Below are 26,161 nucleotides of genomic sequence, written 5' to 3'. Positions count from 1 at the left end.
CCCTCTGGTTCACGGTTTCCATTTCACTAAATATCCCAGGCTTCAGCTTCCCATCTCCTCCCTCCCACCCCTCTCCCCTTGGCAGGGCTCCCCAGCAACACAGCATGTGCCCTCCCGTGTGCCTGGCAGCTCCAGCACCCCCTTCCTCCCTGCCTGTAGGAGCAAAGAAGAACTTCAGGAGCTGTGGGGCCGGCGATATTTTTGGCTCAGGTCACAGATTGATTCCTGCCCACTCTTTCCCTGCTGCTTGCAAGAAAGGGTCCCCATCTGAGGATGTAGAGACAAGATTTTAAAGCCGTGGAGTGGGAGCACAGGGCTGCAGCCTCCCAGGCACCAGGTAACATGCATGACCTAAAATCTCCTCTCCAGCTTGCCTTTTCCAGCTGTCCCCCAGCTTATCCCATCACCTCCCTCCCACAACCCACCTCTAGCCAATGCTTTTGTTACTTGTCATGGGAGGGGGACAGTGTATCCATCCTCAGCACCCTGCCTTCATGTGGGAATTTGCTGGGTGGGGCAGATGGGGTGGACACCCCGTGCTGCTGAGGAGAGCAGCAGCTGCATGGGAACACACAGCCAGCCCTGCTAACATCACCTCCACTCCCATCTCCAGCTCTGCCCAAAGCAGTAACACAGCAAACCAGCTTTCACACTGTGCTTTCGGAACCGCCGAGCATTTTTGCTATCTTGCACTGGCTCATTTCCCTCAAGCGCTCCACCAGCTGGGCACGACTCCCAGAAATACCATATTTGCCCAAACCAGCAGCAGAGCAGGGATGCATGGGAGGAGAGGCTCCCAGCTGTTTCTCCTTTCATGTTCGTGGGGGGCCCAGTTTGGCAATGGCATTCACCAGCCTCCTGTGCCTGTGTGCCAGCTACAGGCTGTCCCTGCTGCTGATGGGACTCTGCAAGCCAGGTCTGTCACGCCAGGGACCAGATCAATCAGTTCAAAAGAAAGAAAGTGCATGCAAAGCCTAGGCTTCCAGCAGGGTGGTTCCCAGCAGATGTGGGCCTGAATGCTCCCCTGGGCCCATCTGCTGCCAGCCATTTGGCAGGAGCAGTGTGAGCATCTCACAGGGCTGCAGAGCCTGCACCAGAGCGGTGCTGCCTGTGCACACTGGCAGGGGAGTGCTGCAGCACTCAGGTTTCACTCTAAGCATCTTGACAAACAGGAGCTTGGTACAAGTGATGGGAGGGACAGGTAATCAGACTTCTCCCTGCTGTAGTTCCACTTTCAAATAGATGAGAAGCAAACATTGCTGCCTGCAGTATCCTCTCAGTTCCTCACCTGGACATGCCAGGCAACTGTTCTAGACAACACTGATCTTTACACCATGTGTCTTGTCCATGCTCTGTCTTCCCCATCACCATGCCCTGGGAGCATGGCCTTTCTGCTTAGTACTGTCCCAAAGGACATCTGCACATCCCATGGGCTGCCTCTGTCAGAGCACTCATGTCCATGTCATGCCTGTTGTTTCCAGTCCCAGCATGAGGTGGATCCCTGTTCCCATGGGACTGAGGGTACCTTCTCCATCCCTCCAGGAAAAGGGCTTGTCTGATACACACATCTTTACTTTTGCTCTGCTGGCACCTGGTTCACAGCCAAGGCTCATTTCTCACAGCCCGATTTATGTTTATCCTTTCTCCCCTTTGTGGGTCTCTCTATCCACTTCAGCATGTAACTATAACCTTCTCCAATATTTGTTTCATGCCTCAGCCGCATACCCTGTGCTTTTCACAGATTCTCTGAGTCCAGTCCTTATTTCACCTCTTGATTCCATCACACAGCAGTTTCATTCACAACCTACCACATTTTCATCATCAGCTTTGCCTCTTGTTACATGCTCCTGCTCTAGGATATATATTTTGTGCTGTCTTGACATCAACTCTTCTCCCTAAACCAGCAGCAAGGTTACTGAGGCTCTCTTTTGAGCTGCCACAGCACAGCCACACCAGCCTAGAGAGCAAGAAAACCACCACCAAGTACCTCACACGCCCTCCTGATCACAGAGACCAGATGAGGGAGAGATGATCCAGCTGTGCCTGCTGGGTACCAAAAGCTCCCCAGTTTCATTAGGGAAGGGTGCAGCAAGCACCCATCATGAGAGAAGCCCCCCTCTCCCACCAGCTGCCAAGTGAGGAGACAGCACCAAAGCCAGAGAGCACATGTGCAGGTCACAGACATGAACCAGGATCTCAAACCACAAAAAGTCCATCTGCCAGCTGACCTCAGCCCAGAGCCTGGCATGCTTTTACTGTGACAGCATCCACACCTGGGAGAGGGTAGAGCAAACCAGTGCCCCTCCTTGGACAGGAACTAGAGGCTGGGGCAGAGATCTAGATTTTTTCCAAAGGTAGCCTAGCCCAATGTCACATTTCTTGTTGGTAGATAGGAACACCCAGACTGGCTATTTGAGATGGGCCACAGGAATTTATTGCATTGCAGGGCTACTTGCACGGGGGCTGTAATTAGCCCTTCTCATCTTTTCTGGCTTTTGGTTGACCTACTGCAGCCGCTAGTGCACTCAGGGGAGATGATTTTACACACAGTTCACACACATTAGCCCTGATAATTTTACAAACTGCATAAAGATGGGCACTTCGGTTTGTGCTCATTTGTGTTTTGTTTAGGTTTGGTTTGGTTTTGGTGTTTTTTTTTAAATATCCTTTCCCTGTGCTCATTGCACACCAGGCAGCAGGCAGCATTTTCATGGATCATTGCCTCCCGTGGCTGGTTAATACTGAACCAGTGAGCTGAAAAAGCACTGGAAAAGTTAATCTGAAAACCTCTACAGCCCTGGAAGTCTGAAATCCTACACATTCATTCAAGACTACAGACTTTGTAAATCAAATCAACTACATTCTTCCCAAAAAACTGGCACTCTTTCACAACTGAGGAGAGATCCAGTTTCTGAGATAGGTAGTGCTTTATCTTCATGTACCCATTACTCTCCAACACTGAACAAAGGGATCTACTTCCAAAGCAGACTGTGCTTTGGCCCAGGACTTGGGCAAGAGGACCTCTTAAAGTCCTTCCTCACCCAGCCTCACCCACAGCTCTGTACTCACACCTTCATGGTAGAGCAGCAGAGACCTGACACCTTCTGTCATTCAAAAATGATTGAGTTATCCAAAGTGAATTTAGTTATGAAGAAAATGTGTTTTACTTGAGTTCACGGTCTGACTGTTTCTTTATATCCCCTCCTCTCCAAAGTCATGTTTGAATGCCTTCAAAACAACTTTTTTTACTTTTTTGCATCATACAGATATTTTGGTTTTGGCATGTTTGTCTGCTGATACAGATATACACCTTGAAATAATTGAAGGTATCCAGAAAAATGTTTTAAGCTGACTGGGAAAGTGTGGGGATGTGTTTCTGTTTTGTGACACTGTTATAAACCTTTTATCACAATTCAGAGCAGAGGGGAAATGGGAATCACAAAAGCCATTTAAGAAAGCAAAGTAAATTTTTATCCAGCTCCCCCATGCCCTTTCTTCTCTTTTTCCACCCCAGAGAAAGGAATTCTGCAGGGGGGTTTAATCAGCAGTTCAAGGTTAGAGTAGATGCCCTATGTTCATTGAACACTCTTTCCAAGTTAATTGAAGTAGCTGTCAATAAAAAGGCAGATCAGATAGTGGCTAAGTAAGTGCGCTCAGAGAAAGGACAGAATATAAATATATATATATAGAATTAATTGTTTTCTGTTCCTGGGCAAAATCCAATGACCTGTTTTATGCAGCCAGTCAAGAAGAGATCAGAATAGCCTTACACTTTATAACCAGCTCCTCTAAGTACCAGCAGACCAATGTTCTTTCACTGGGCATAACAGGATCCTGGGGAATCTGAAACAACCCAAATGGGCCGAGTAAAGACCATCTTTCCTCCCTGGCTCCTTTAATACCATTCACTTGGCACTTGGGCTCAGCACCTCTGTCCTTGGCTGCCTCTCCTCTCCCCAGAAGTGACCTGGTGTGGTGTTTGCCATGCACACTGATGCAACTCTTGCAGCAGTCACTCAGAGACAGGGAGAGCAAGCAGTTGCCAAGATGTGGGTTCACCTACCTGAATCTTGGAAGGTGGCTGGGGAACTTCAAGGTGCCAACACCTTCTCCTAATGGTGACTTCATGAAATCACAAAGGTTCGGAGGCATGACAAAGAATAAAAGGCAACAAACAAGCATTCTCTTATTAATGACCACATTATCTATGTGTGCCTCCATCTGCTTATAGGGTTGCTCTCCTCCTTGCATCTGGGGGAGGGAGTCAACCAACACTTCCATGGAGGTCTCCGGTGTGTCATCCATTTTATGAAACTCGGTAGAAATATCTGCCCATCTTATCCCCTCTTAGTCTAAGAACAGAAACTCTACATCTTTGCATAACGGAAAGGGATCCTAACACTCCCTACTTCAGCATGTGCAAACACAAGCCAGCCCTTTGCATCATTCATACAGTGCATGCTGCAAATACATGCATTAGGCTGGTGTGGTTTCAGTGGTGACAGGGGCAGAGCAGAGTAAAATGTGTCCTTGGGCACTTCTAAAATCTCTCAAAATATGCTTATTCATAATATGCAGAAACATGCAGTTTCTTAAGTTTCCAGATGGGTTGTTATTTCCTAGGATTTTTTTTCCAGCAACATCTTCAGTGCTGGGGACACACAAAGTCAGTAGCACTCCTAAAAGGCAAGGGCAGTTTTGAGACACTGAAGTTGTCAGTCAAAGAGGAGTTAATTTCATTAGGGTATTTGCATGAAGGATCAAGCACCTACCCCAAATCCTTCCACAGGTCTGCACTGCAATAAGGAGCAGCATGTCCTGCAGAGCCAGACAGGATCTCACCAGTCAGTGAGACAGAGGGGAAGAGAGCAAATGGAGAGCTCACCTCTGATATCTACCCCAAAACACCAGCACATGAATCCCCTCCCACAACAATCAGCCTCATCAGGTGGATGCAGGAAATGCTTTGCTACCTTGGTCCATGACAGAGTAATTCAAAGTTAGATTAGAGATGTATTAGTGCATGGGGTCAATGAGCAACAAGGCTTAGCAGAGAGAAGTAGCAAGAATTTGCCTTCAGAGCTAGCTTTGTCTCAAAAGTCAGATGAAACAGGCCAAGGTTAACCTGGGTGTAAACCTGCTCTGTAAATCTCCAGGACACTGCTCTCACATGCCCCATCTTCCTGGGAGCATGGTTAACCTCTCAGCTACCATGGCATTCACACTTAAAGGCTCCTGAAAGGCCATGAAAAAGCAGAACCTGGGAAATCAGCTGGAAAACGGGATGAAATGCCTTAAGGCCAAGAGGCAGTAAAAACTTGCATGGTGTCTGGCAGCTCACAGGTTGCCCAGGATGAAAGAAGGCATTGGTGCCATCCTTACCAGCTCACTTGGGCAGACTTAGCCAAGATCTTTGAGTCAAACTGCCCATATATCCCCAACCAAAATTCACCAAACTAATCAACTTCAAATGCCCTGCTCCCAGGGCAGCATTTTCTACACTTGCACCCTCTGCCCATAGCATGTCCCTTGCCAGGAACAAGTAAAGATAGAGCCAGAATTTCCTTTCTTCCTCTCTCAGGAAGGTAACAGTCAAAGCACAGCTCCAAATTTGCATTTTGCAACCCTGACTTTTGCAAAACAGTAAATCTTACCAGCCAACTTGAAAAGCCTCCAACTGGTTTCATTGCCTAGAGCTACTCTGCTAGAATAGCTGTCCTGGCACCATCACCATCCTCTGCCCTTCACCTCCCTGGTACTTGAGATGCCAAATTTGCAGGGCCAGAGCTGGGAGCACGCAATGGTGTTACTCGATAGCCCCTCTTCACGCTAATTTTAGGTGATGGAACTTTTCATGCTTTTTTAAAGTCCCTTTATTTATTTTTGAGAAACCTCTTGTACTTTCTGGCTACCATAAACACTCTTCCATCTGATGTTTTGAACTTACCCACAGGGCTCTAGAAGTCACAAGAGACCAGCACCTGACATGATCTCAAAGGAACAATCACCTGTTAATTCTGTAAATGGGAATGTGTAGCATGATGCACCCAACAGGCAAATGATTTCAGATGGAAACAAGTTACACATCAGTAAGTAACGCATTTTTTGGTTTTTCTCCAGTTATTATTGATTTCTGATTTTTGTGGTAGACTGTTCACCCATCACACGCATTTGTTTGCTTTTGGACATGTCCTTGCTGCATCTGCTTTAGAAAACTAAGGCACCATCCCTGTGGGATTCAGGACATCCTGCTTGGACATGCAAGATCTAGTATAGACATCTCTCCAAAGATAAGGGATTGGGTTTGATCATTCAAGGTATGGCCTGGGTCTCATCCTCACACTATTTACACTTAAATGGATGGGACAGGCTGGCAGTGAGGATGATGACTGAGTAACAGGATGGGAGTCAGGACCAATGCCCGGAGCTGCTGTTTTGTGTCCCCAGAGGGAGTGAGCAAGGCAGGAGATGAGTCAAGGTGCTCACAGCAACCAGTCAGTCACTCCACAACCTTGGGGAAGACCCACTACCCAACCAAGCCCCTCATTGAGTAATCACACTTGCAATTTGCTGCTTTTATGCCTTAAACTGCTCACTTGCATAAATCCCAATGATACCTTCCCCTTACTTTTCCTCAACCCTCCCCCATTCTTCCCACCATTCTCACGAGTCCCAAGTCCGTGACACTTTTTCCTATTTATTTAATGCCTGTCTTTAGCATTGCTAAACCACTGTTTCTGAAAGTTATCAGGAAGAGATTAAACACCTTTCTGAGAATTTGTGATCTAAATCAAGCCATTCTACTGCAACAAAAACCTTCAGGGAACTCAGTGCAAAATCCCAGGGAAATCACCCATAGTCTGTCTCATCATCAGGATCCTAGACATGGGTCCATTTTTAAAGTAAACCCTAGCTCCAACTGCACTTTTGTCAATGTGAGATCCATTCTTTACCTGGTAACAAATAGATACACACATATACAGCTATATATATAGATATGCACACACATATGCAGCATCAGGGAAAGTGTCTTGAGCTGGCAAGGAGCTACCAACAGACCAACCTCAGAACCTTGTTCAGCAGCATATCAGCTGCCACCTCAGTATTTATAGCCACCCTGCTCTTTGAGCTTGTTTATTTTCATTCCCAAAGGTGGTGGTGGCAGGAGGCAAGGCTCTGACATTCAGGCTCAGGTGTCCCCAAGGCTGACCTTTCCTTCAAAGAGCAGATGCTGCAGACACATTTCAAGGAACAAAGTCATTTGGAAACTCTAGACTCATGTCCATTAGCTCACTGGAGGCCCACTGCAGAGCTGCAAGCAAAGGTTGAGCAGAGATCTGTTAATTAGCAAGCACACATCTACATTAGGATAGACATAAAAATGAGCCTGTAACTATTATATACCTAGAAAGAGAACGCGATGAAGTCCAGCCCCCAGTCTTGAGGTAGGACATAGCACTCAAAACAGACTTGAGTTTTCCATTAAGTTTCCAAGTTTAAATAATGCCATTTTATGGCATTGCAAAGACTGTGGACCATGTTTTTCAATCCCATCTTGCATCATCTGAGGAATCATCTGTTAAACCCCATTGGGAAAAAAAGCAGCCCTGAAGCCTGCCACAGAAAGACAAGCAGCACATTTCAGTATCACTGGAGCCCTCAGAGATTTATTTCAGAGCAGATACTGCCAACAGGACATTCCCCTTCTGCATAATCTAGACTAAAGATAGGTAAAGAAGAAAGCATAGTGAAGAAAGTGTACCTCAAGGTATGCCCCAAATTCAGAGCACTGAGAGCCCACACAGGGGTTCCAGCCCCTCTCTTTGGGCACTGCCAACCTGCCAAGGGGATGGCAATTTGGGGTGGCATGGCAGCACAGGGGATGCATGCAGCCAGCAGATACAGGGACCAGGAAAGCATCATTCTTCTCCACCAGGCTTCAAGGGTAAGCCTAATCCTGCAAGAAAGACTCACTCAGTGTGACAGTTTGTCCTCATTATGCTCAAAATGCAGCAGTCTCAGGAGAAGATAGAGCTAAGGTCTCATAGCAAAAGCCTCTGAGATGCCAGTGCTGCAAAAACCACAATGCTGTGCAAAATGAACAGAGGAAAGATACAGAGCATTCAGCTACTGATGAGCACCAGAGCAGGAATTGCTGCAGAGTGGCATCAGCCTGCTCTCCTTCACTCACAAAAGCAGCCACAAGTCCCTACAGTTTCCTACTGAGGGAAGAAATGAGCCTCCATCCCCTCTCAGCATTGCCCAAGATGCATATCCAGAATATCTGGGCTGCAGTATCCCTCTTTTTTTCATTTTGGGGAGGTTTCAACCATTCTGGTAACCCCACTGCCACTCCCTCCACCAGGTGCACACCACATTTCTATGGGAGGAGAAGCAGCACATCATAAAGTTAATTTAACTGTGGAAACATTTCCCCTGACAGATGTAATGCCTCGTAAAGAGCTGCACACATTTGCTCCAAGCCTGTTTTTTCCCTGGCTCCTGACCACCACTAGAGAGCTCTGGTCTCCCATAACCTGCTCACTTCTCTGCTGTGACCAGAACCTGAATTACAGCAGTTGTTTACTGAAACCACATCTAGGTCCCAGTGGGCTTTAAGTGGAGAAAATACACTCTGCAAATTAACCCTCCTTAGAGAAGGGATCTCACACAAACATCCTTTGGGGCTTTCTCTGCCCTCTCCAAACTGACAGAGCACAGGAATAGTAACTGGTGATGTTTTCAGCCATCATTTCCACCAGCCAGGTGCAGAACTATGCTGAAAAATTGGTGCAACCAGTTTGCACAAACACAAAGGCAAAGCAGTGCCATTTTCACCTCAAGCCAGGACATCCATATACACCACACTCTGCTGCTCCAGCCTTACTTGAAACTCCCAGCACAGCAGAGGAAAGGCTGAAAGGAAGAAAATGGGGCCAGATGGTGATGATCCTCAGTGCTTTGAAGAACACAGGACTCCTTAAATTCCTACCTCCAGGAGATAAAGCAGAGGATGGAGAGAACAAGGGTACCAGTCAGCAGAAAGATAAGAGGAAGAAGTGTTATTGGAATTATGTTCTTCCTTAACTACACTTTGCTAAAGCATTAGGATAGCAGAAACTTTTCATTGTCTCTACACCATAAAAGTGTTATTACTTGGAAGGTCACCCCCATAAAAAGGTTTTCCATCAAAAGGTAGATAGTTCCAGATAGAGTCATCAGCTCATTAGTGTGCTGGGTTCCAGGACAGACAGCTATACTGACCTTATTGAGGCTGGATTAGCAGGATACAGAGGAATTTTTTTTTAAATAGCTGACATCACCAGTGATTTTGGTTGGAGCCTGTAAGCCTGTGATGTTGCTCAAACCTATTACCTGAGGAGTTAAGCTCTGTGCTTCTCCTAGCTGATCACTCCCTGGGAAGTCTCTGTAGGCTGCTCCATCACTCACCCAAGCACCACTCTTTCCCCTTTTAGACAAAACTACCCCCAGTGAAAAATGCAGCAAAATAACAAGGATCTAAATTGGGCAGGCAGAAAGTCCCTTTCCTGCACATGTCAAGCTCCTTTTCTTGTCACTCAGTCTGATGTTCCTTCTCCTTCACCTTACATTCATTCAAGCAGAGAGTTTCAAGGTCTCGGAAAACAGCTTTGCTGCAGAGACTCCTACATGAATAAAATTCTCAGAGCTGCCATTATTACAACATCTTCAAATTTTATTAAATGCTTACAAAAAAAGAGAAAATCCAGGGGGAAGAAAGTTTTAAGCAGAAAGCACACTGATGCAGGAGGAGTAACAAGATGCCCTCCCTCCAGGAGGGCAGAAATAAGTTGAAAAATTATGTTGGCATGGGAGGAGGGTAGGAATGAGACTTGAAAGAGGGTGTGGGGAACATGTTAACACCACAGTGTACAAAGACATGGGAGAGTTCAGAAACACCCCTAGAAGCTGCTTTGCAGACCAGAAGTGCCACTCTTTAGGGACTCAGTTTCCCCAAGGCCACAGCAAGCCTTGGCCTCCACAAACAATTCACTAGGATGCCATTTCACCAAGACAGCTTCCAGCATCAGCCATTTCCCAGATATCCTGCTCAGCTTCAGGAACATAGCTGGCAAGCTATCAAGGTGCCACCACATCTGACTTCTAGAAGTGTTTCAGTCACTGGCACTGGAGCCCACAGGTTAGAGAATAAGCAAATCACTTTCCCAGAGAAGGGAGATAATACTAATGGTCAGCACTCCTCACCTGGAAAAGGAGACCTCCAATGCATGACAGACAGGTGAAGGAAGGCAGCAGCTATCTGAAACAAAGCTGCTACTGCCCTGCTGAGACAGAAAAGTGGCAGGAATATTTTGGCATGGGTACATAACTGTGATTAAAGGATGATCTCAGAACTAATGGGAAAAAAAAAATGGATTAAGTTGAATGCAATTAGACGTACACAGACCAGTAGGTGGAAGTCCCCCAAAGCAGATGTTGTAGAGGGACAGAGGCTGCATTATAAACAGGGGAAGACCTTACCCACAGTCGACACCAACAGGGTGACAAGCAGTCCTTATACTCTCATCACACTCTCTCCTTGCAGTCTTCTCACACTCAGGACCTGCCCCCTGCCCTCCTTTAAAACACCAGTTCTTCTACCAGATTTCTGTTGAGTTCCCTCTCTGCCACCACCCAGCCACCAAGGGCCACAAATGGAGAAAATCACATAATAAAAGCCTTGCCTGCTCAGCAGGGCAGCAGATCCCTCTCGTCCAACACTTCAGAAGAGAGGAACAGAGCCACAGCCTCTCATCTCCATAGCAGAGACAGATTAAAAAAAAAAAAAAAAGCCAAAGAGTCACATAGAAAGTTAGAACAGGGATGAGTTTTGCCAGCTGATCTAGCTCCTTTCATCCATCTGGAGGCAGTGTGGGGTACTGCTCAAATGCCAAAAGGAGTCAGGCTGTACCCAAAGCAGACTGACAGCAGTCAGGAGAAGAGAAACATCCTTCAATTATCTTCTGTGGAGCAGAGGAAATAGTGGCATGGAGGGTTGCATCGAGCCAGGACCAAGCTTAGCTGCAAGACAAGAAAACAACAAGGTTATGGATACCCTTTGGCCTCTCACAAGCAACACCCTGGGCTGAACAGAGGCTATATCTTCTCTAGTAATTACAGGTGGGTTTCCCCCACCCATTTTCACAAAGCCCTGTGAACCAGCCCTTAAGGCTCCAGCATAAGCAAACCATGCTGGGAATGTCCATGCTCATGGCAGAGGGGATGCCCAGGGCTGCACTCCCACCATGCTGTGTCCCACCCCAGGAAGGAGACCAGCAGGTTTCCTCCCAAGCCACTAAAGCAGAGAGTGTTCCCACAGCCCCTGGCAGCCGCAGCTCTGTTTGGGACCATCTGCAGTGGTGTTGGGTTCCTGCAGCTCTCCATCTGCTCCACGCACAACAGCTGGTGCAGCCAAGGGACTCCAGCACACAAATGACTTTTCCATCACTTGATAAATGACTCCTGCATGCTGACGCTCTCCCCACTATTCCCAATTTGGGGCTGACTGCAAATGGAGCCAAGTCAGGAGAACAGTTGGGGTCTAAGAGTGGGTGAGCGTCCATCTGCCCAGGGGAACTCCTCCAGCAGCAGGGAAACTTAACCCTTTGAAAGCCTCTTGACTTCTAGGTTCAGGTCCTTCTAGCTTATCACAAACCCACACAAGTTTCTCAGGCAGTATTTCCCCTGTTGTCCCCAGGTTTTCAGGTCCAGCCTTTCCACTGGCAATAAAACGGGTCTGTCTGTCCCTTTACTTTTGCTTCATTAGGTAGCAAGGGGAAGACAAATCTTCCTTGTTGCAGAATTTATCCTGAGCACACAAAGCTCTGAAGGAGACTCAAAGCCAGGCATGACAGGGAAGGCAAAAAAATTAATAGCTGATTTCCTTTTGCTGTCTCTTAGCATCTCACTGCTCCATTAGTCAAGCACACAGATTCCAATACAGTCACATGCCATGACAAAAGTTACCACCCATAAAGTCTCCAAGACCCAGAGCACAGCAGGTTTCAAGTCAGATGGGATGCTGAGAGAGCAGCAAGAGTCATTTTAAGAGCACAGACGATTGAAAGAAACAATAAATCTTTAGGTTATACAGCACAAAGCAGTCTCTGACTTTGGGAGCAGAGGGAAAATTTTCCTGGTGTGTGCTTACTAAACTTTCCACTCTGAGAGCCCCCATGCCCTCCTCAGTAGCATCTGGCAGTTTGCAACAAATCCCAGCCAAGATCCTTCTCTGTCTCAGGTGGGAAACTACATTTTTCTGGAGTGCAGCAGCGCATAGTACAAGGAAAACACTCAAAGAGCTGATCAGTAGTTGGGAAGTTCACTGCCCTGCCTCTTTAGTATTCCCTACACAAGCCTGAAGCAGGTCAACCTTATAAATCTGGTTTACCAGTGCTGCTGGACCATAGCTCATCTTGTAGTACACACTGTCCATGGGACCACATTAAAAAGGAGCAGATTAAGTCATTCCACAACCAATCCTACCATCAGGTGCATGTATTTGCTCACCCTTCAGCAGATTTTTTTTTTTTTTAAGGCACAAAAAACCTCAAAAGCAATTACCAATTCCTACACAAACAGAACCAGAGCAGGGTCACACAAAAGTACATACATGTCCCTCCAACTGAGACATTTTGGCTTTCTGACCCAGAAGAATCTAAAATACCCATGAGGTTGGGGAGGAAAGTATGTAAATGACAAAGGAATGAGCTCTCAGCCTTTTTTGGGGACAGTGCAGACTTGTCTCTAACAGTACCTCCTGGAACAAAGCAAATCCTAACTGCAGCCTTGTGCCTAAGGAATGAAGCTGATAAGACACTGGGAATGCCCAACAGTTGTCACCCCCAGCTGACACAAATCCCCTCCAAGCCCCCTCACAGAAACAGCAGGTCTCTCATGCCTACAGCTAAAGTAAATCATAGAATGATAGAATAGCTTGAATGGAACCTTTAGCTGAAAGGGACCTTTAAAGGTCATCTAACACCCATGCAATGAACAGGAACATTTGCAACTAAATCAGGCTGCTCTGACCCCCATCCAGCCTGACCTTGAATGTTTCCAGGGACAGGGCATGCACCAACTCTCCGGGAAACCTGTTCCAGTGTTTCACTACCCTCATCATAAAAAAACTTCCTCCTTGTATCTAGTCTGAATCTACCCTCTTAGTTTAAAACCTTTATCCTTTGTCCTAGTGCAACACACCCTACTAAAATACCTGTCCCCACCTTTCTTACAAGCCCCCTTTACATATTAAAACCCCACAGTAAAGTGTTCCCCAGATCCTTCTCTTCTCCAGGCTGAACAACCCTAACTCTCTCGAGCCTGTCCTCATAGAAGTGTTCCATCCCTCTGATCATTTTTGTGGTCCTCCTCAAGACTTGCTCCAGCAGATCCATGTCCCTCTGGTAGTGAGTGCACCATGTGCCAGACACCAATATCCCCTCTGCTCTGGAGAACAGCTCATCCACCATGGTGAGGGCTTGACCTTGAAGCTTTTGAGCTCAACATACCACCTCTTCAGTGCTTTTATTTGCTGCTGCCTTAAAAAAAAAAAAAAAAAAGACTCATCCTTCTTCCTCCATCCCCAACCAGTTTTGGCAGACACACCACTGCTTGCTGGGTATGGATCACCTTCCCAGCCCAGTGCTGACAGCAGCACTTCAAGCCCAAAGCCAGCACTGGGCACTCAAGCACAAATAGCTGTTCTGCACTTTGGAGAGTTCTATTCAGGATACTTTTCCCGCACAGTAGGTATCTTGTTACACACCCACACTAACCAGAGCAGGCTGGGAGCCACCAGGAACAGAACACAGCACATGAAATAAACAGCCCCCCTGGGCAAGCCTGACATCACCCGGCCCTCCTCTTCCTTGTTTCAGGATGCTCAGTTGCATCCAGCACCAGGGATTAAGGGGCTCAGTGATTTATGCTTCATTTCATAGCAAAACTCAGCAACTCTGTGCTGAGCAAGAGCCAGGATAGAGTCAGATTTCCTTCCTGGGGCTGCCAAGGACTCATTGCAGGTCAGAGGCTGTTTGGTGCTCTCCAGCTTGCTCAGGAAGAAAAAGGACAGAACTGAGACTAGTTTAATCTTTCTATCCCTGCCACAGACCCTCAGCTCCACTGTGCTCACCTGACCAGTGACTCACCAGAAAGGAGGTGGTGATGAGTTAGTGACAAAGAGCAGGAAAAGCAGCCACGCATCTCTGCAGGAGCAGCCCAGTGTTGGCCAAAGGGCTGCAATTGCCATTGGAGATAAGACCTGACCCAGAGCACAGGCCATTTCTGCTTCACTCAAGAATGAGTGATGAAGCCAAGACAGCAGCAAAGCTTCACAAGAGAAAGAGAAAACTTGGTTTTATCTTGGATGAAAGTGTCCCTGTGCTTCATGCAGCAAGAAAAGACCAGCAAGAGTCAGTGCTCTGACAAAGCACTTCCTCACTGATAAACAGAGGTTTTGAGAAGCCCTGCATTTCACAGGGGTGTCTCCATGCCAGCTGAAATCAATCAAAGCCAGTGTTGACTTTGATACAATATTACATACAACAGAGCAGCCATAAACTACATGTGTCATTTGAATCAGACTATTAATAGCCAAAATTTGGAAAGCCATGAAACATTCCAGGGTTTTGCCTCTGGAGATGTTTCAAAGCTTCAAAATTTCAAATCCGCTTTGTTTCCCTTGACATTTCCTTCCAAATCCCATAAGGATTTGCCAAGACACGAACGTCTGGGGTCCCAAGGAGTTCTCACTCCTTGGGGTATTTTGTGCTAATGCCAGGAGCAGAAGGGCTCCAGGTTTGGCAATACAGCTTCCCCCCAGGACATCTCTTGCCCTGCCACACCCCTCCCAAGACTGGCTGAGGTTACCTCAGGAGAGTAACAAAACCAAGACTGATGCTCTTCTCCCACAGTGTTGACTCCATACTCATAGCTTTTAGAGAGAGGAAGAGGAGCACTTGTGTACAAATATTTCAGAATCTAGCCCAGGGCTAAGCCCACGCCAACTCTAAACTTGGTCTTTTCTTGCAGGAGATGACAATGCTGATAACAGTACCATCCTCCACCCAGCCTGCTCCCATCCACCACCCCCTTTCTCCCCCTCCCACCCTGCCAAAGCCTGGGAAGGACAACCTGCGGCTGCAGCGGCTGCTGAAGAAGGCAGCCAGGAAGAACGCCATCCTCACCTCAGAGCAGGGCAAGTCCTTCCGCTCCACCCTTTCGCCTGTGAACGAAGCCAGCCCCGACCAAGAGCGTGCTGAGAGCCCTGCCCCAGCAGAGACCCCTGAAACCACAGCACCCGCCTCTGCTCCCCTACCAACCCACCTCTCCATCAGGCCCGTCAGCCACCGTGCCCCCTCTCCATTCCGGAAGGGGAAGCCTTTCACACTGAAGGTCACCGAGCAGCGGCGCATTGCTGAACATGTCAAGCTCACAACCTGCTCAGCCATGCCCCTGTTACACAGGCCAGGAGCTCCTGACACTCCACAGCAGCCTGAAGGCACAGACTCCCACCTTCCCTCTCCATCCAACCCTTCAGAATCTGTTTTCCCCCAGCCTCCTTCTTCCAGTATACCCAGTAAAGAAAAGGCACCAGAGGTTACCTATGTCACCAAGGTGAACACTTATTTCCACAGTGTCAAGCCACCCAGGGCTAAGACTCCCACACCAAACCTGACCCAAGGAACTGTCAGCCACGAAGACAAAAGGCCTTTTTCCCCAGCACCTCAAATAAACAGCTCTGAACCACCTCCAGAGCAGACACCCACCTCACTTGAAGACAGCAAGGTCATGCCCCCCTTGCTGGAACCTCCCGTCCTTCCTGCTGCAGAGACAGAGCCTCCTGATGAAGCTCCCAAGCCTGTTCCTACTGAGATGCCCAGTGCCTCTGATGCCCCCACCAATAAGCCTACAACCCATGGAAGTGACACCGAAATACCTGGATCAGAGACAGCTCTGGAATTACCCAAGCAAGATGGAGACATCTTAAAGCCATCAACATCCAGTGCTCCCTGGAGGAAAGCACACCCAGCGACAGCAGCTCCGGCACAAGCTGGTGGTACCAGGTCCACCTCAGACAGCAAGGCAGAACAAATCCCTGAACCCCAGCTGACTCCCAGCTCACCCAACACCAGCCATCCCACCAAGGCTGAGCCAGCATCACCAGGAAAAGCAGCAACACCTCCTGGAACCAGTGCCAGTGGCTGGCATCGCCTCAGGAAGCACTTGATGGTGCAGCCAGAAGCAACCAACTTCCCAGAGTCCAAGCCAGAAAAGGTGGGACAGGAGGAAGGGAATAAAGAGGACGCTGCCCAAGCAGCCATCAAGCAAGACTGCATGCTGGTTAAATCAAGAGCCATGAGAATGTGGGATGCCATTTTATACCAGGTGGCACTCACCAAGGAGAGGAAGCAGCAAGCAGAAGAAAAGCCACCACAGAAGGAAGAAAGCGTCTTTCTCCCCCGCCGCTTACCCATCCTTCTGCACAAGCCCCGTTTTGATGCCCGGAAGCTGAAGGAACTGGCTGCCAAACCCATGACAAAGATCAGCACTGTGTTTGAGCTGAGCCGCTTCCGACCCAAAGGGGCCGAGGAGCACACCAAGAGCTTTAACAGAACGGCATCAGGATGGTCAGTCAACTGAAGCCAGGCAGCTCCACACCTCTGGAGCTCCCACAGGGCACCAAGCAAGAGGGCACCCATGACCAAGTTTACTGCCCAGTGGAGCCAAGTGTAAGGAAAAAAAGAAGTTAAACAAAACCCCTCCAAGCCAGCAGCCCCATGCTGCAGGTTTAAGGGTTATTCTCCATATGCTTAAAAGCTTAAATGCATTAACTACCACATCCACAGGTCACAGGAAAACAAACATGCACTTGTTCTAAAAAGAGTCAACAATCACTGGATGCAGTAACAGAGTGAAGGGAGGGGAGACACAGTGAAGATGACAAGTTGCCTATAGAAAAAAAGGCCAGTTTAGAGGAGGATAATGGAATCTGATTTTTTTTTTGTTGCATTTATCTAAGACAGAGATAGATCCTAGAAACAGAAACAGTTGCAGATGAGATGAAGGAATCTGGGTTGCTCCACATCTCTAGGGAGTCGTAGAAACCAAACTCAAAGAGGATACATATAATCTCTTTATCTTCTCTACTCAAAGTGCACCCAACACCCATTTGCTGAGAACAAAATGGAAACTCATCCTTTCACCCAAGGCACAGACAAGAGACAGCATAAGATATCCTGCTCTCACAAAGCAGTTCCTCTGCCTAACAAAATGGGCATCATTTGACATCCTCCCAGGCCAGTCTACTAAATAATAATGCGCAGTAGAATGGTTTTGTTTCAGTAACCAAGTTCTGTTCTGTATTTTATCATGTTTTTTCCACAACAGCTGATGGTTAATGTTTCCAGGATAACCAATACAACCCTGCTTTAGCATGGGGGTAACCAATTCTGAATTTCACAAGGTGCTGGTTTCTGAGGGGTTCTGCTAACCACATGTAGTCTCATTTTCAGGGTGAACTTCATGACAGTTACCTACCTGCTTGTACCCTAGAAAAGAGGGTATTTAAATGAAAATCCCCAACTCTGCCCATCCACAGAGACAATTGTGTTCTCCAGTATTACAGTCACCCTTTGCAACTCCACTGTCAGCAGGGTTGTGAGCATGAAAGCGGGGAGATCAGCTATTTCTGTTTCACAAGGGACTCTCTCATATCCTGGGGTGTTCCTACACAGCCAATATAGGATTGCCATGTTTAGTCCAGATAGAATATAAAGAGCTGTGTACAGTTTCCTTTTTCATGTGCAGAGGATATGGAATTGACCAAAATTTCCTCAAGCCATACTGAGAACACAGAAACAAAACAAAGAGCCCCTTTTGCCTTTTTTGAAGTCTTCCTACTTTGCAAGGATGCTGCAAGAGCAATTCAGTTAACAAACCTTCACTGAAGTTTTCACTTTGCTGGTCTTATCTCTATTTTGTAAACCTTTCCCTTGTCAAAGGGCAAAAACAGAGTAGGAAGAATAACCTGATTATCTAAAGTGGGGATTTCTTCAAACCCCCAGTTTTCAAAGAAAAAGGTAAAAAGAGATTGGAAATTTGCCAGTAATCACAAGTTGATCCTAGAGAAGCCTCTGCAGGATAATTTAACATTGCTGCAAAAGAAGGCTATATAGAAAGATCCACACAGCAGCACAAACATAAAAATTTAAAGAGTGCAGTGTAAAACACGTAATGCAGATAAAGACAATCTTACCACAGAGTGATAAATGGCACCTCACTGCAACACAGCCAGATGGATGCCTCTGCATAAAGGTCTGTATGCACAAGAGCCCCACTATTAGCACAAAGCAGAACAGGCACCATCGATTACATCTGGGAAACTAAGTGAATCTGGCCAGAGAAGGTGGTTTAAGGACCACTTGTACTTTAAAACAGCTTTTCTCCTGCAGCAAGGACAATCACCCAGAGCAAACCAGCACTTCTCACCTAAGGCTTAGGTTCTGCATCTGCTAGGCTTCCAGCCAGCCTGCATCCACACCCCAGCCCCACTGCATGTGGATGAAGGCTGGAGAAATGCCACTGGGGAGAGCAATTCCCACAAGCAGAAGGAAGGAGACAGAGAAAGGCAGGTCTGGGTGCATGGCTTAGCCCATTTACCCCAAAAGCACAGGGCAGAGGCACACAGCAAGCATGGCAAGTCCTGCAGAGACAGACTCTGACATGAGAGCATCACAAAGGAGAGGACATATCCCTGGAGGCAAGAGATTTCTACCAATAGCTCTGCATTGGAAGTTATTGCAGTGTGTTCCAGCCTGAGCTGCTGTGCTGAGCAAGAGGAGGGGAATGCCACTGGGCACAGAATTTGGTTAATTTTCAATGCCAAACAGCATCAGGCAGTTGCTAAGAGCCCAAATTGACACTTACAGAAAAATCCTTGCTCCATAGTCTGCAGTGAGGTCTTGCAGCTCAGGAAGGGAGGGGAGGAGAAAAACCACACCTGTGATTAAGCAACCAGAAAGCTGATAAGGTGGTGTAAAGCAAGTGACAGGGGTGAGCCAGAAGGGTTTGGGAGCAAAAAGGCCATGACAGTGATCCAGTTGTAGGGACAAAGGATGCATGTAATCCAGGAGGTGCAGAGGAGCTGAAGAGTAGGGAGCTCACAGCATACAAAACAGACAGCTAAGAACAGAAACAAGCCAAGCTCCTTCAGCTATCAGTCATTTTGCTATTCACAGTAAAAAAAAACCTCAAACTTCCACATGAATGAACCACCAGGGCAACAGCACTGTGCCATGGCTGTTTGGAGTGCTGGGTGGATCCTAGAGGACATCCCATGACAGTGCCTGCCTTTCAAGAAAGGATGCTGGACAAAGACCAGAGCCAAAGACACTTTTGTTTGAGCTGCTTAGAGAAACTCAGAGGAAAAAAAAACTTGCTGACAACGTAGCAAAACCTGTTTGCTGTAGAGAACTGAAGCTCAGTAGATTCCCACCTGGTGCACTGACACAGACTTCAGGAAAAAGAAGAGATTGATCAAAAAGCAGACTTTATAATAGGTTTCTGAAAGTCACAGGCAGAGCAGCAAGCTGAGAATACAAGTTCTGTGGACTGAAAACATAACTTTGGGCAGTTTTGGGCTTGTACTGTTGCATTCAAAAGGGCATCTCCTCTAAATGGGCACTACAAAAGGAAAAAAACAAACCTAAATAAACAAAATATGCAACACTCAGAAACCAGCTCCTTAAGGGTGGGGAGGAGGGAAAAGAAGGAACACAGGCCCCTGAAGAATTCAGAAACAAAAGGTGTTTTGTAGCAGGCAGAACTATTTTAACCTTGGCAATGAAATAAAGCTTTTTTTATAGTAGGAAAAAAAAAGAATGAGCTTGTTTTCACCCTCAACTTCCCCTCCACTCATTGTGCCAGGTGCTGCCCAGTTGGATCCAACCAGTTATCACCTCCCTCTACACCATTCCTCCTTATTGCCACAACCCTCTACTATCATCCACTCAAGATAACACCAGGATATCTATGAGCATAAACACAATGGGAGCATGAGATCCAAAGACCATTTCAAGAAAGCACAGAGACAGCAACTCAGCTCTGCCTTCCCCTTGCTGCACATCAGAGAACTGTCCTTTCTGCTCTGTTGGTCTACCCAGCACAGCAGATGTTCACATCCTTCCTGCTATAACCTTATTATAGACTGGTTCCAAGAGGTTACTGAAGTCACTAGAAGTTTTCTCCCTGATTAATTCAGTAAATCTGGGAATTGGACCCCAGAAACATCTGAATTTCAGAAGTACATCAGCCCCCATGCTCAGCCAGAATGACCTCCAGCTATCTACGCCTTGCAACTTGAGAGAGCATAAGGAAAGACAGCAAATAGAGACTGTTCCTTTGAACTAGCAAAGGCAAACATCTTCACCCAAACAGCAGCAGCTAAGGGACTTACCCTGCAGATTAAATTAACAGAGGTATCCAGCTTCCCAGCAGCATCAGGAAGGCAGAGACCAAAACAAACCCAACTGGGTACCCACTCCATTCCAGCCCAGACAGTCAGGCCCAGAAGCAAGGCTCCAGCTGTTCCCATGCAGCACCTTCCAACTCACCCACAGTGCTGCTGGCAGAAATAAGCCCAGCATCCTGCCAGAGCAGCCCAGGAGTTTGATACACAGTGCAGAGTCATATCCTACCTACCTGGTTAATGAGTCCTCCAGACATACTATTGCTCTGCAGCATCATCTATCAACACCTTCTTGTACTGGCCATGGCCTGTTGCAACAAATTTGTACTTTTTGCCAGAAGGAATGGACTGAACAGGAGAGAAAGAAAGAGCCAAAGTCAGTGTTTTTCCTCTGTTAAACAGGCAGTCAAAAGTCAAATAACTGAAGCCGGAGGAGCACATGATACAGTTTCCTTTAATCCCAGAGGGCTTGGAGACAGCCTACTCTGTACTCCCTTCTTGCCTCCTCCACACAAACTCTCTGCACAGATCCATCACCACTTTCTGTAAGCATAAGGGAACACAGCAAGCACAGGATATGCAACAGGAAAGAGAGGATGCAATGCAGGGATTGTGAGGGAGGGCTCATCTAAGAGCCCAGAGCCCCAGGCCAGGGTTGTTTTAATCCATAGCAAGAGATTGTGTGATTTACCAGATAATGGCAGTTTCAACACAGGAACTGACAAGATACTTTCATCTTCCTCTCCCAGCATAGACCTTTTGAGCAGTAGCTGCTTGCTGCATTTTAAAAGACATTTCCACAAGCATTCCCACAAAACCCCAGATCCATCTGCAAGCGATACTGTCTTAGGTTCAGTTCCACTTTGTTTTGCATGTTTTGTTTACTCTCAGTGCTAAAAAGCATAACCAGAGCAAAGTTACTCAAATTTGCAGTTACATTTGAGCCTGGAAGGCTGGGACTCCCAACTCATGGAGTGAGAACAACATGCTATTCAAGAGACCTTTCAGCATTACTGGACATAAAAGTATTTTGTCCCCATTTTCACTAGAGCTGAACCAAAAGCAGTTTACTGTTAGGAAGAACTCTTAAGTATGCAATTGCATTGATGGACACAGGCAGCCCTTGTCCCTACAGAAGGTCATCTTCTCAACACTTCCAGCCCAGCCAACAGCTCTTTCTTGTGTCAGCAGAGCAAGTGCTCTCATACTCACAGGCACTAACTCACCTTGATACTGCTCTCAGGCTTGGAACTGCCCTTCTGTTCCCAAAGGCTTCTTTTACTCACAATGTCTCCAGCCACAATATCCTGAGAAAATGATGTTCTCATTACTCTTCACTGCTAATGCTGCTGAACGTGTCTTTGTTCATGTCCATTTCCAACCCACACATCTGACCTTTTTTTTAAATTTATAGTACCACATCATCTGACCTATAACAGCTGCAGCTAAAACCCTTGACTGTGAAAACATCTTCCTGCTCCCAGTATATCCTATGTTTTCATATCACTCTCTTCCACAAGAGTCTGAATTAGCTCCAAGATGTTTATTTTCTTAAGTTTGTTAACTATTCAGGACATGTTAACATCAAGGCTTCTCTACTGTTAGGAATTCTGCTCTCATAAACACAAATTTGTAACCAACATGTTACTGAACCAGCCTCATCCACAACCACCAAAAGTGAAATCACTGAGAGCAAAACATAATACTCTCTGTATTTTCCAAGTTCACAGCATTTATCACCTTGGTACAAGATGCAACTTCATGCTTGACAACTGGAGCTCAGCCCAAGCCCCTGCAGGAGAGATCCTCCCCACCAGCTGATTTCATTCCCATTTCAAATCAGAGCCTCAGCCAGCATCACAGAGGCTTTCCTAGATGTACAACCATGGAACAACCTCCAAGGTACAAGGCTTTACAACATGATGGAAGACCTCTAATATAGATGCCTTTGGAGCTTGTAGAGGCCTGACAAACAAGAGGTACCAACAGGATAAACAAGGAAAATGCATGCTGTGCCCAGGGGCCAGCCCCTGCCTCTGGCACAAGCAAGGCAAGTCCTCCAAAGGCCATACCTTACAGGCTGAGGGCTTCACAGCCGATTGAGCTGTGACCTCCCCAGTCTCCCAGAGGCTTTTTGTGCTGGCTACCATCATGCTCGTGGTAGGAAGGTCAAGACAGGGCTGCCAAACAGGTTTCGAAGCCTTAGTGGAGGTCTGCAAAAGAAATGGAGACAGTTCAGCAGAGTGTCTCTTGATTACTTTCAACCCCTGTAATTGGAAGGTCCTTGGAGATTAGGGGTTGTAAAAGGACACTTGTAGAGTCCTGCTAGTTCCTGTCAGATACTCCCACTCTTTAAACAAAGAGCAATAAAAAAACAAGCATGGGACAACTTGCTAAAGAAACCTGCTTTATGCTGTGGAGGGAGATACAGACAGGAGCAAGGAGTGCTCCCATCCAAGGGAAGACAATTTAGTTGTCATCTCGCAGATGGTAAGGCTAAGAGAGTAACACCAGAAAGGAGGGCTCCTTGGAGGGTGTGGGCAGAGACAACACAGCAACCCACCTCAATAGCCTGTGTGTACTGCTCCAGCCTGTCATCAATCTTCGACACAGGGAGAGGAGGCTGACTCTTCTTTATGCTGTTACTGTAGAACAGAGAAGAGGATTAAGGTGTTCCCCCAGTGCCTTAGGCAGAAGGAAGGACTTTGAGGGCCACAGGCAGCCTGCCACTCCTGCCCTTCCCCACAGCAGGACCTGCTGACAATCTCCATTTGCAGGAAGTGACCTGCTTTACCCTGAGGCCAACCCTGGAAATACCTTTTCTGTATTGAGCGGTTCAGCGACTCAGTTCTGTCCGTGATCTGAAGGGGGAGAAAGAAGACAAAGATACAACTTTTGTCCTTATACCTCAGATGGATGCAGGTCACCTTAGCTGACCATTTCTCAGCCCCAATTCCTCACCCATATTTTGGTTATAAATGCTTCACGCAGCCCCCATGTTCCCCTACTGATCAGAGAGACAGTGAGCATTTCCTTTCCTCTTTCTTTCCAAGCAGAAGAGAATCCCAACCAATTTCAGCAGCAAACCAACAATGTGTAAACTGACTGACAGCTAAAACACCAACCAACACCATTTTCTCTACTCCCTCTGGTGACGAAGGTCTCTCTCAGACCCTTGGTTTCCCAGCCAGACAAAGAAGTGGAAACTACAAGAATGGAAAGATGAGAGGGAAAACTAGAGACTACGTCTGCAGAAGAGAAGCCAAGCATGGGAGCAGCACTGGCATGAGTTAGGTCAACTTATCCACACCAGAGAAGCACACAGACAACTCAGCACATGGAGCCACCTGCAAGGCAGCTCTTCATGTCAAGCCATCAGGAAAGAGTTTTGCACCAGAGGCAGGATCCTGTGCAATAACTCTCTTTGGCCAAGACAGGAAGGCAAGCGAGCACTTCACACCCACTACAGGAAAGGCAAGCTGAAATGTTGCTAAACCTTGTGACTCTTTCACACCCCAGAAAACAGGTATACAAAGAGAAAATCATCTTGACGCCAAAGGGGAGGCTTTCTTAACACCAGCTCCCACAGAGCCAAGAAGCAGGAACCAAGTAAAAAGGAGCCTTCTCCCCCTGTAAAACTGCTGCCTGTGCTATTGGAAACCACCTACCAAGTTAGCAGATAAAAAACAGCACTAAATGATCCTTTAAGATGCTTTCAGGATGCCAGTGCTAAATTTTAGCTAAACAAAAGACAAGACAGTGTCACAGAGAGGACACATTTGCCAGCTGTGCCCAAGAGCACGAGGCCCATTAGAGAACAACCAAACAGTGCAACCCTGGCTAACAGAGATGACCTGGGGAGAGTCACTCTGCAGGGTTCCCCCACAGCAACATGACAGAAGCCCATCAGCCAGCTCTGTCTGCCTGCTGCCAGCTCTCTCCTTTGCTTGGTGCTGCAGGAGCTGCTGCTTGTCCCTGAGCCATGACTTCAGAGGCTGGGTTGGCCACCTTGCTCCTTGATGGGCAGGGTGGTACCTCATGGGACACAGTACCAACCTGAAAGGGGAATCTGGGAGATCTTTTCCTCAGATTCCCAATCACAAGAATGCATCAACAGGAAAAAGCCCTGCCAACCCTGCTAGGGAGATAGTGTGCAGGTGCAAACCACACAGAGGTACCTCTGAAAAGGGCCTAGAAAAAGCTCTAAGTAACAATGTACCTCAGCACAAGAGTGTAGGTGGGAACAAACTTTCACTGTGCTATTTGGAGACCACCTCCCCCACCCTTGGCATTTCCTTGCAGTGAGAATTGTGCCTTTCCCTGGTCCCAAGCACTTTCCGAAGGCCAGAAGAAACCACAGTTGCTCATTCAGCCAGCCTCAAAACTCGGGGCTCACAAGAAGCCTGGGACAAAACAGGACTGGTAGACAGCTTCCCCCTTGCCACCATACACCATTTCAGCCCTCAGGTCATACTGGCCCTCTGGACCCCAAACACCCCATCACCCTACAACATCAGCCTGCCCCAAATGTGTGCACAGCCTCCACCAGCCACACCTCCAGCTGCAGATGCTTTTGTCTTTCCCGACAAGCAGGGTTCCTGCTGAGCTTCCTGTGCCAAAACACCTTCTTGGTGGCCAGTGTGTTTAGCTGTCAGCGTTCACAGAGCCCTGCTGGCTGGGGTGTAAAGATCGTCCTTCCTTTGGAAAGATTCCAGGCTCAGATTTTCCCTGAACAGCTTTACATTCAGCTTAGTGTGCGGGTGAGCTCTGACATCACCGTTATAAAACGGAGACTGTATTTTTCAGCCTTTCCCTGGGCTAATCCTAGCAGCAGAAGTTAAGCTGAGGTCAAGAAGCTATGTGTGTTTGGGGGCTGTAAGGACAGAAATTCCAGCATATAAAAGTCGCTGGAAGTATTTCCCACATTTTCCTACCAGTCTCACTTCAGGAATATGCTTTGGCTACCCCCACCACACTTTTCAAACTTTGCATTAGCACACAGCCTGCATCCAAACCCATCCTGTTTCCCCTCTTAATTTGACTATAAAAAGGATTCTCCATTAAGAGCAAGAATCTGACGGCTGTAGATGATGAAACCTTCCTCTTGCCATCTATTTGCTGATGCAAAAGGAAGTACTCATACAATCATCCCCAGTCAGGAAATATTGAGTAAGCAGCAAATAGCACAAAAACTAAATGCAAAAAACCCAAAAATTAAGCAAAGATAGTACTAACAGCAGATTAACAGGCTACACAGACTCCTCACTATTTCCCTCACTGCTATAACCAAAAAGGTTAGGGCTTACAAAGACAAAAAAAAAAAAGCATTCAGTACAGAACCACTTATCTGTATCTATTGTATTCAAAAGCACAAGCACAGAACTGAGGATTTGTAGTAAATGCAACACAAGTCACAAGATGCAATTCAGGTGGTATTAGTAGTGGAAGTTTCACAAGAGCATCAATGCAGACAGATGTGACTGAGAAGGACACAATGCTCGAGAGATCTGGAATCCCCATTTGTTTAAACAACTTAAGGCATATTTTATTCTAAGTAAGACAGAGAAATGCCACTGCTTCAATTATTGGGCTTTTTTTTTCCCTTTGGAAGGGAGATTTCATTAGGATTAAGTCCCTGGGCAGTTTTTAACA

The 26,161-nt window shown here is 47.0% G+C and overlaps 2 protein-coding genes across 4 annotated transcripts in view; one reads left to right on the top strand and one right to left on the bottom strand.

Moving 5' to 3' along the window:
* Positions 1 to 83: 83 nt before the first annotated feature.
* On the top strand, positions 84 to 19,923 carry PRR33 (proline rich 33). 2 transcript variants are annotated; one of them, XM_085062846.1, is made up of 3 exons: positions 84 to 337; positions 5,954 to 6,089; positions 15,073 to 19,923. In XM_085062846.1, exons 2-3 carry the CDS (start codon positions 6,069 to 6,071, stop codon positions 16,681 to 16,683), a joined length of 1,632 nt encoding a protein of 543 aa, XP_084918972.1. In that variant the 5' UTR covers positions 84 to 337; positions 5,954 to 6,068; the 3' UTR covers positions 16,684 to 19,923. The 2 variants fall into 2 exon arrangements, with proteins under 2 accessions (XP_084918972.1, XP_084918973.1); XM_085062847.1 differs by lacking the exon at positions 84 to 337 and adding an exon at positions 4,254 to 4,292.
* Positions 9,695 to 26,161, bottom strand: part of LSP1 (lymphocyte specific protein 1) — a 48,988-nt gene continuing 32,521 nt past the window's right edge. For both annotated transcript variants that reach the window (XM_085062848.1, XM_085062849.1), the window contains exons 6-11: positions 23,327 to 23,370; positions 23,073 to 23,154; positions 22,582 to 22,722; positions 21,736 to 21,816; positions 20,743 to 20,857; positions 9,695 to 11,061 (exon numbers count right to left, since the gene is read on the bottom strand). In XM_085062848.1, coding sequence (XP_084918974.1) covers positions 20,768 to 20,857; positions 21,736 to 21,816; positions 22,582 to 22,722; positions 23,073 to 23,154; positions 23,327 to 23,370 — 438 coding nt within the window. In that variant the 3' untranslated portion in view covers positions 9,695 to 11,061; positions 20,743 to 20,767. The remainder of the gene's footprint in view (positions 11,062 to 20,742; positions 20,858 to 21,735; positions 21,817 to 22,581; positions 22,723 to 23,072; positions 23,155 to 23,326; positions 23,371 to 26,161) is intronic.

This window comes from Lichenostomus cassidix, chromosome 5, assembly GCF_008360975.1.
Source record: "Lichenostomus cassidix isolate B80296 chromosome 5, HeHo_3.0, whole genome shotgun sequence".
In the NCBI taxonomy this organism is placed as follows: domain Eukaryota; kingdom Metazoa; phylum Chordata; class Aves; order Passeriformes; family Meliphagidae; genus Lichenostomus; species Lichenostomus cassidix.
Note: the sequence above shows the minus strand (reverse complement) of the source record. Positions and strands in the feature narration are given on the sequence as shown.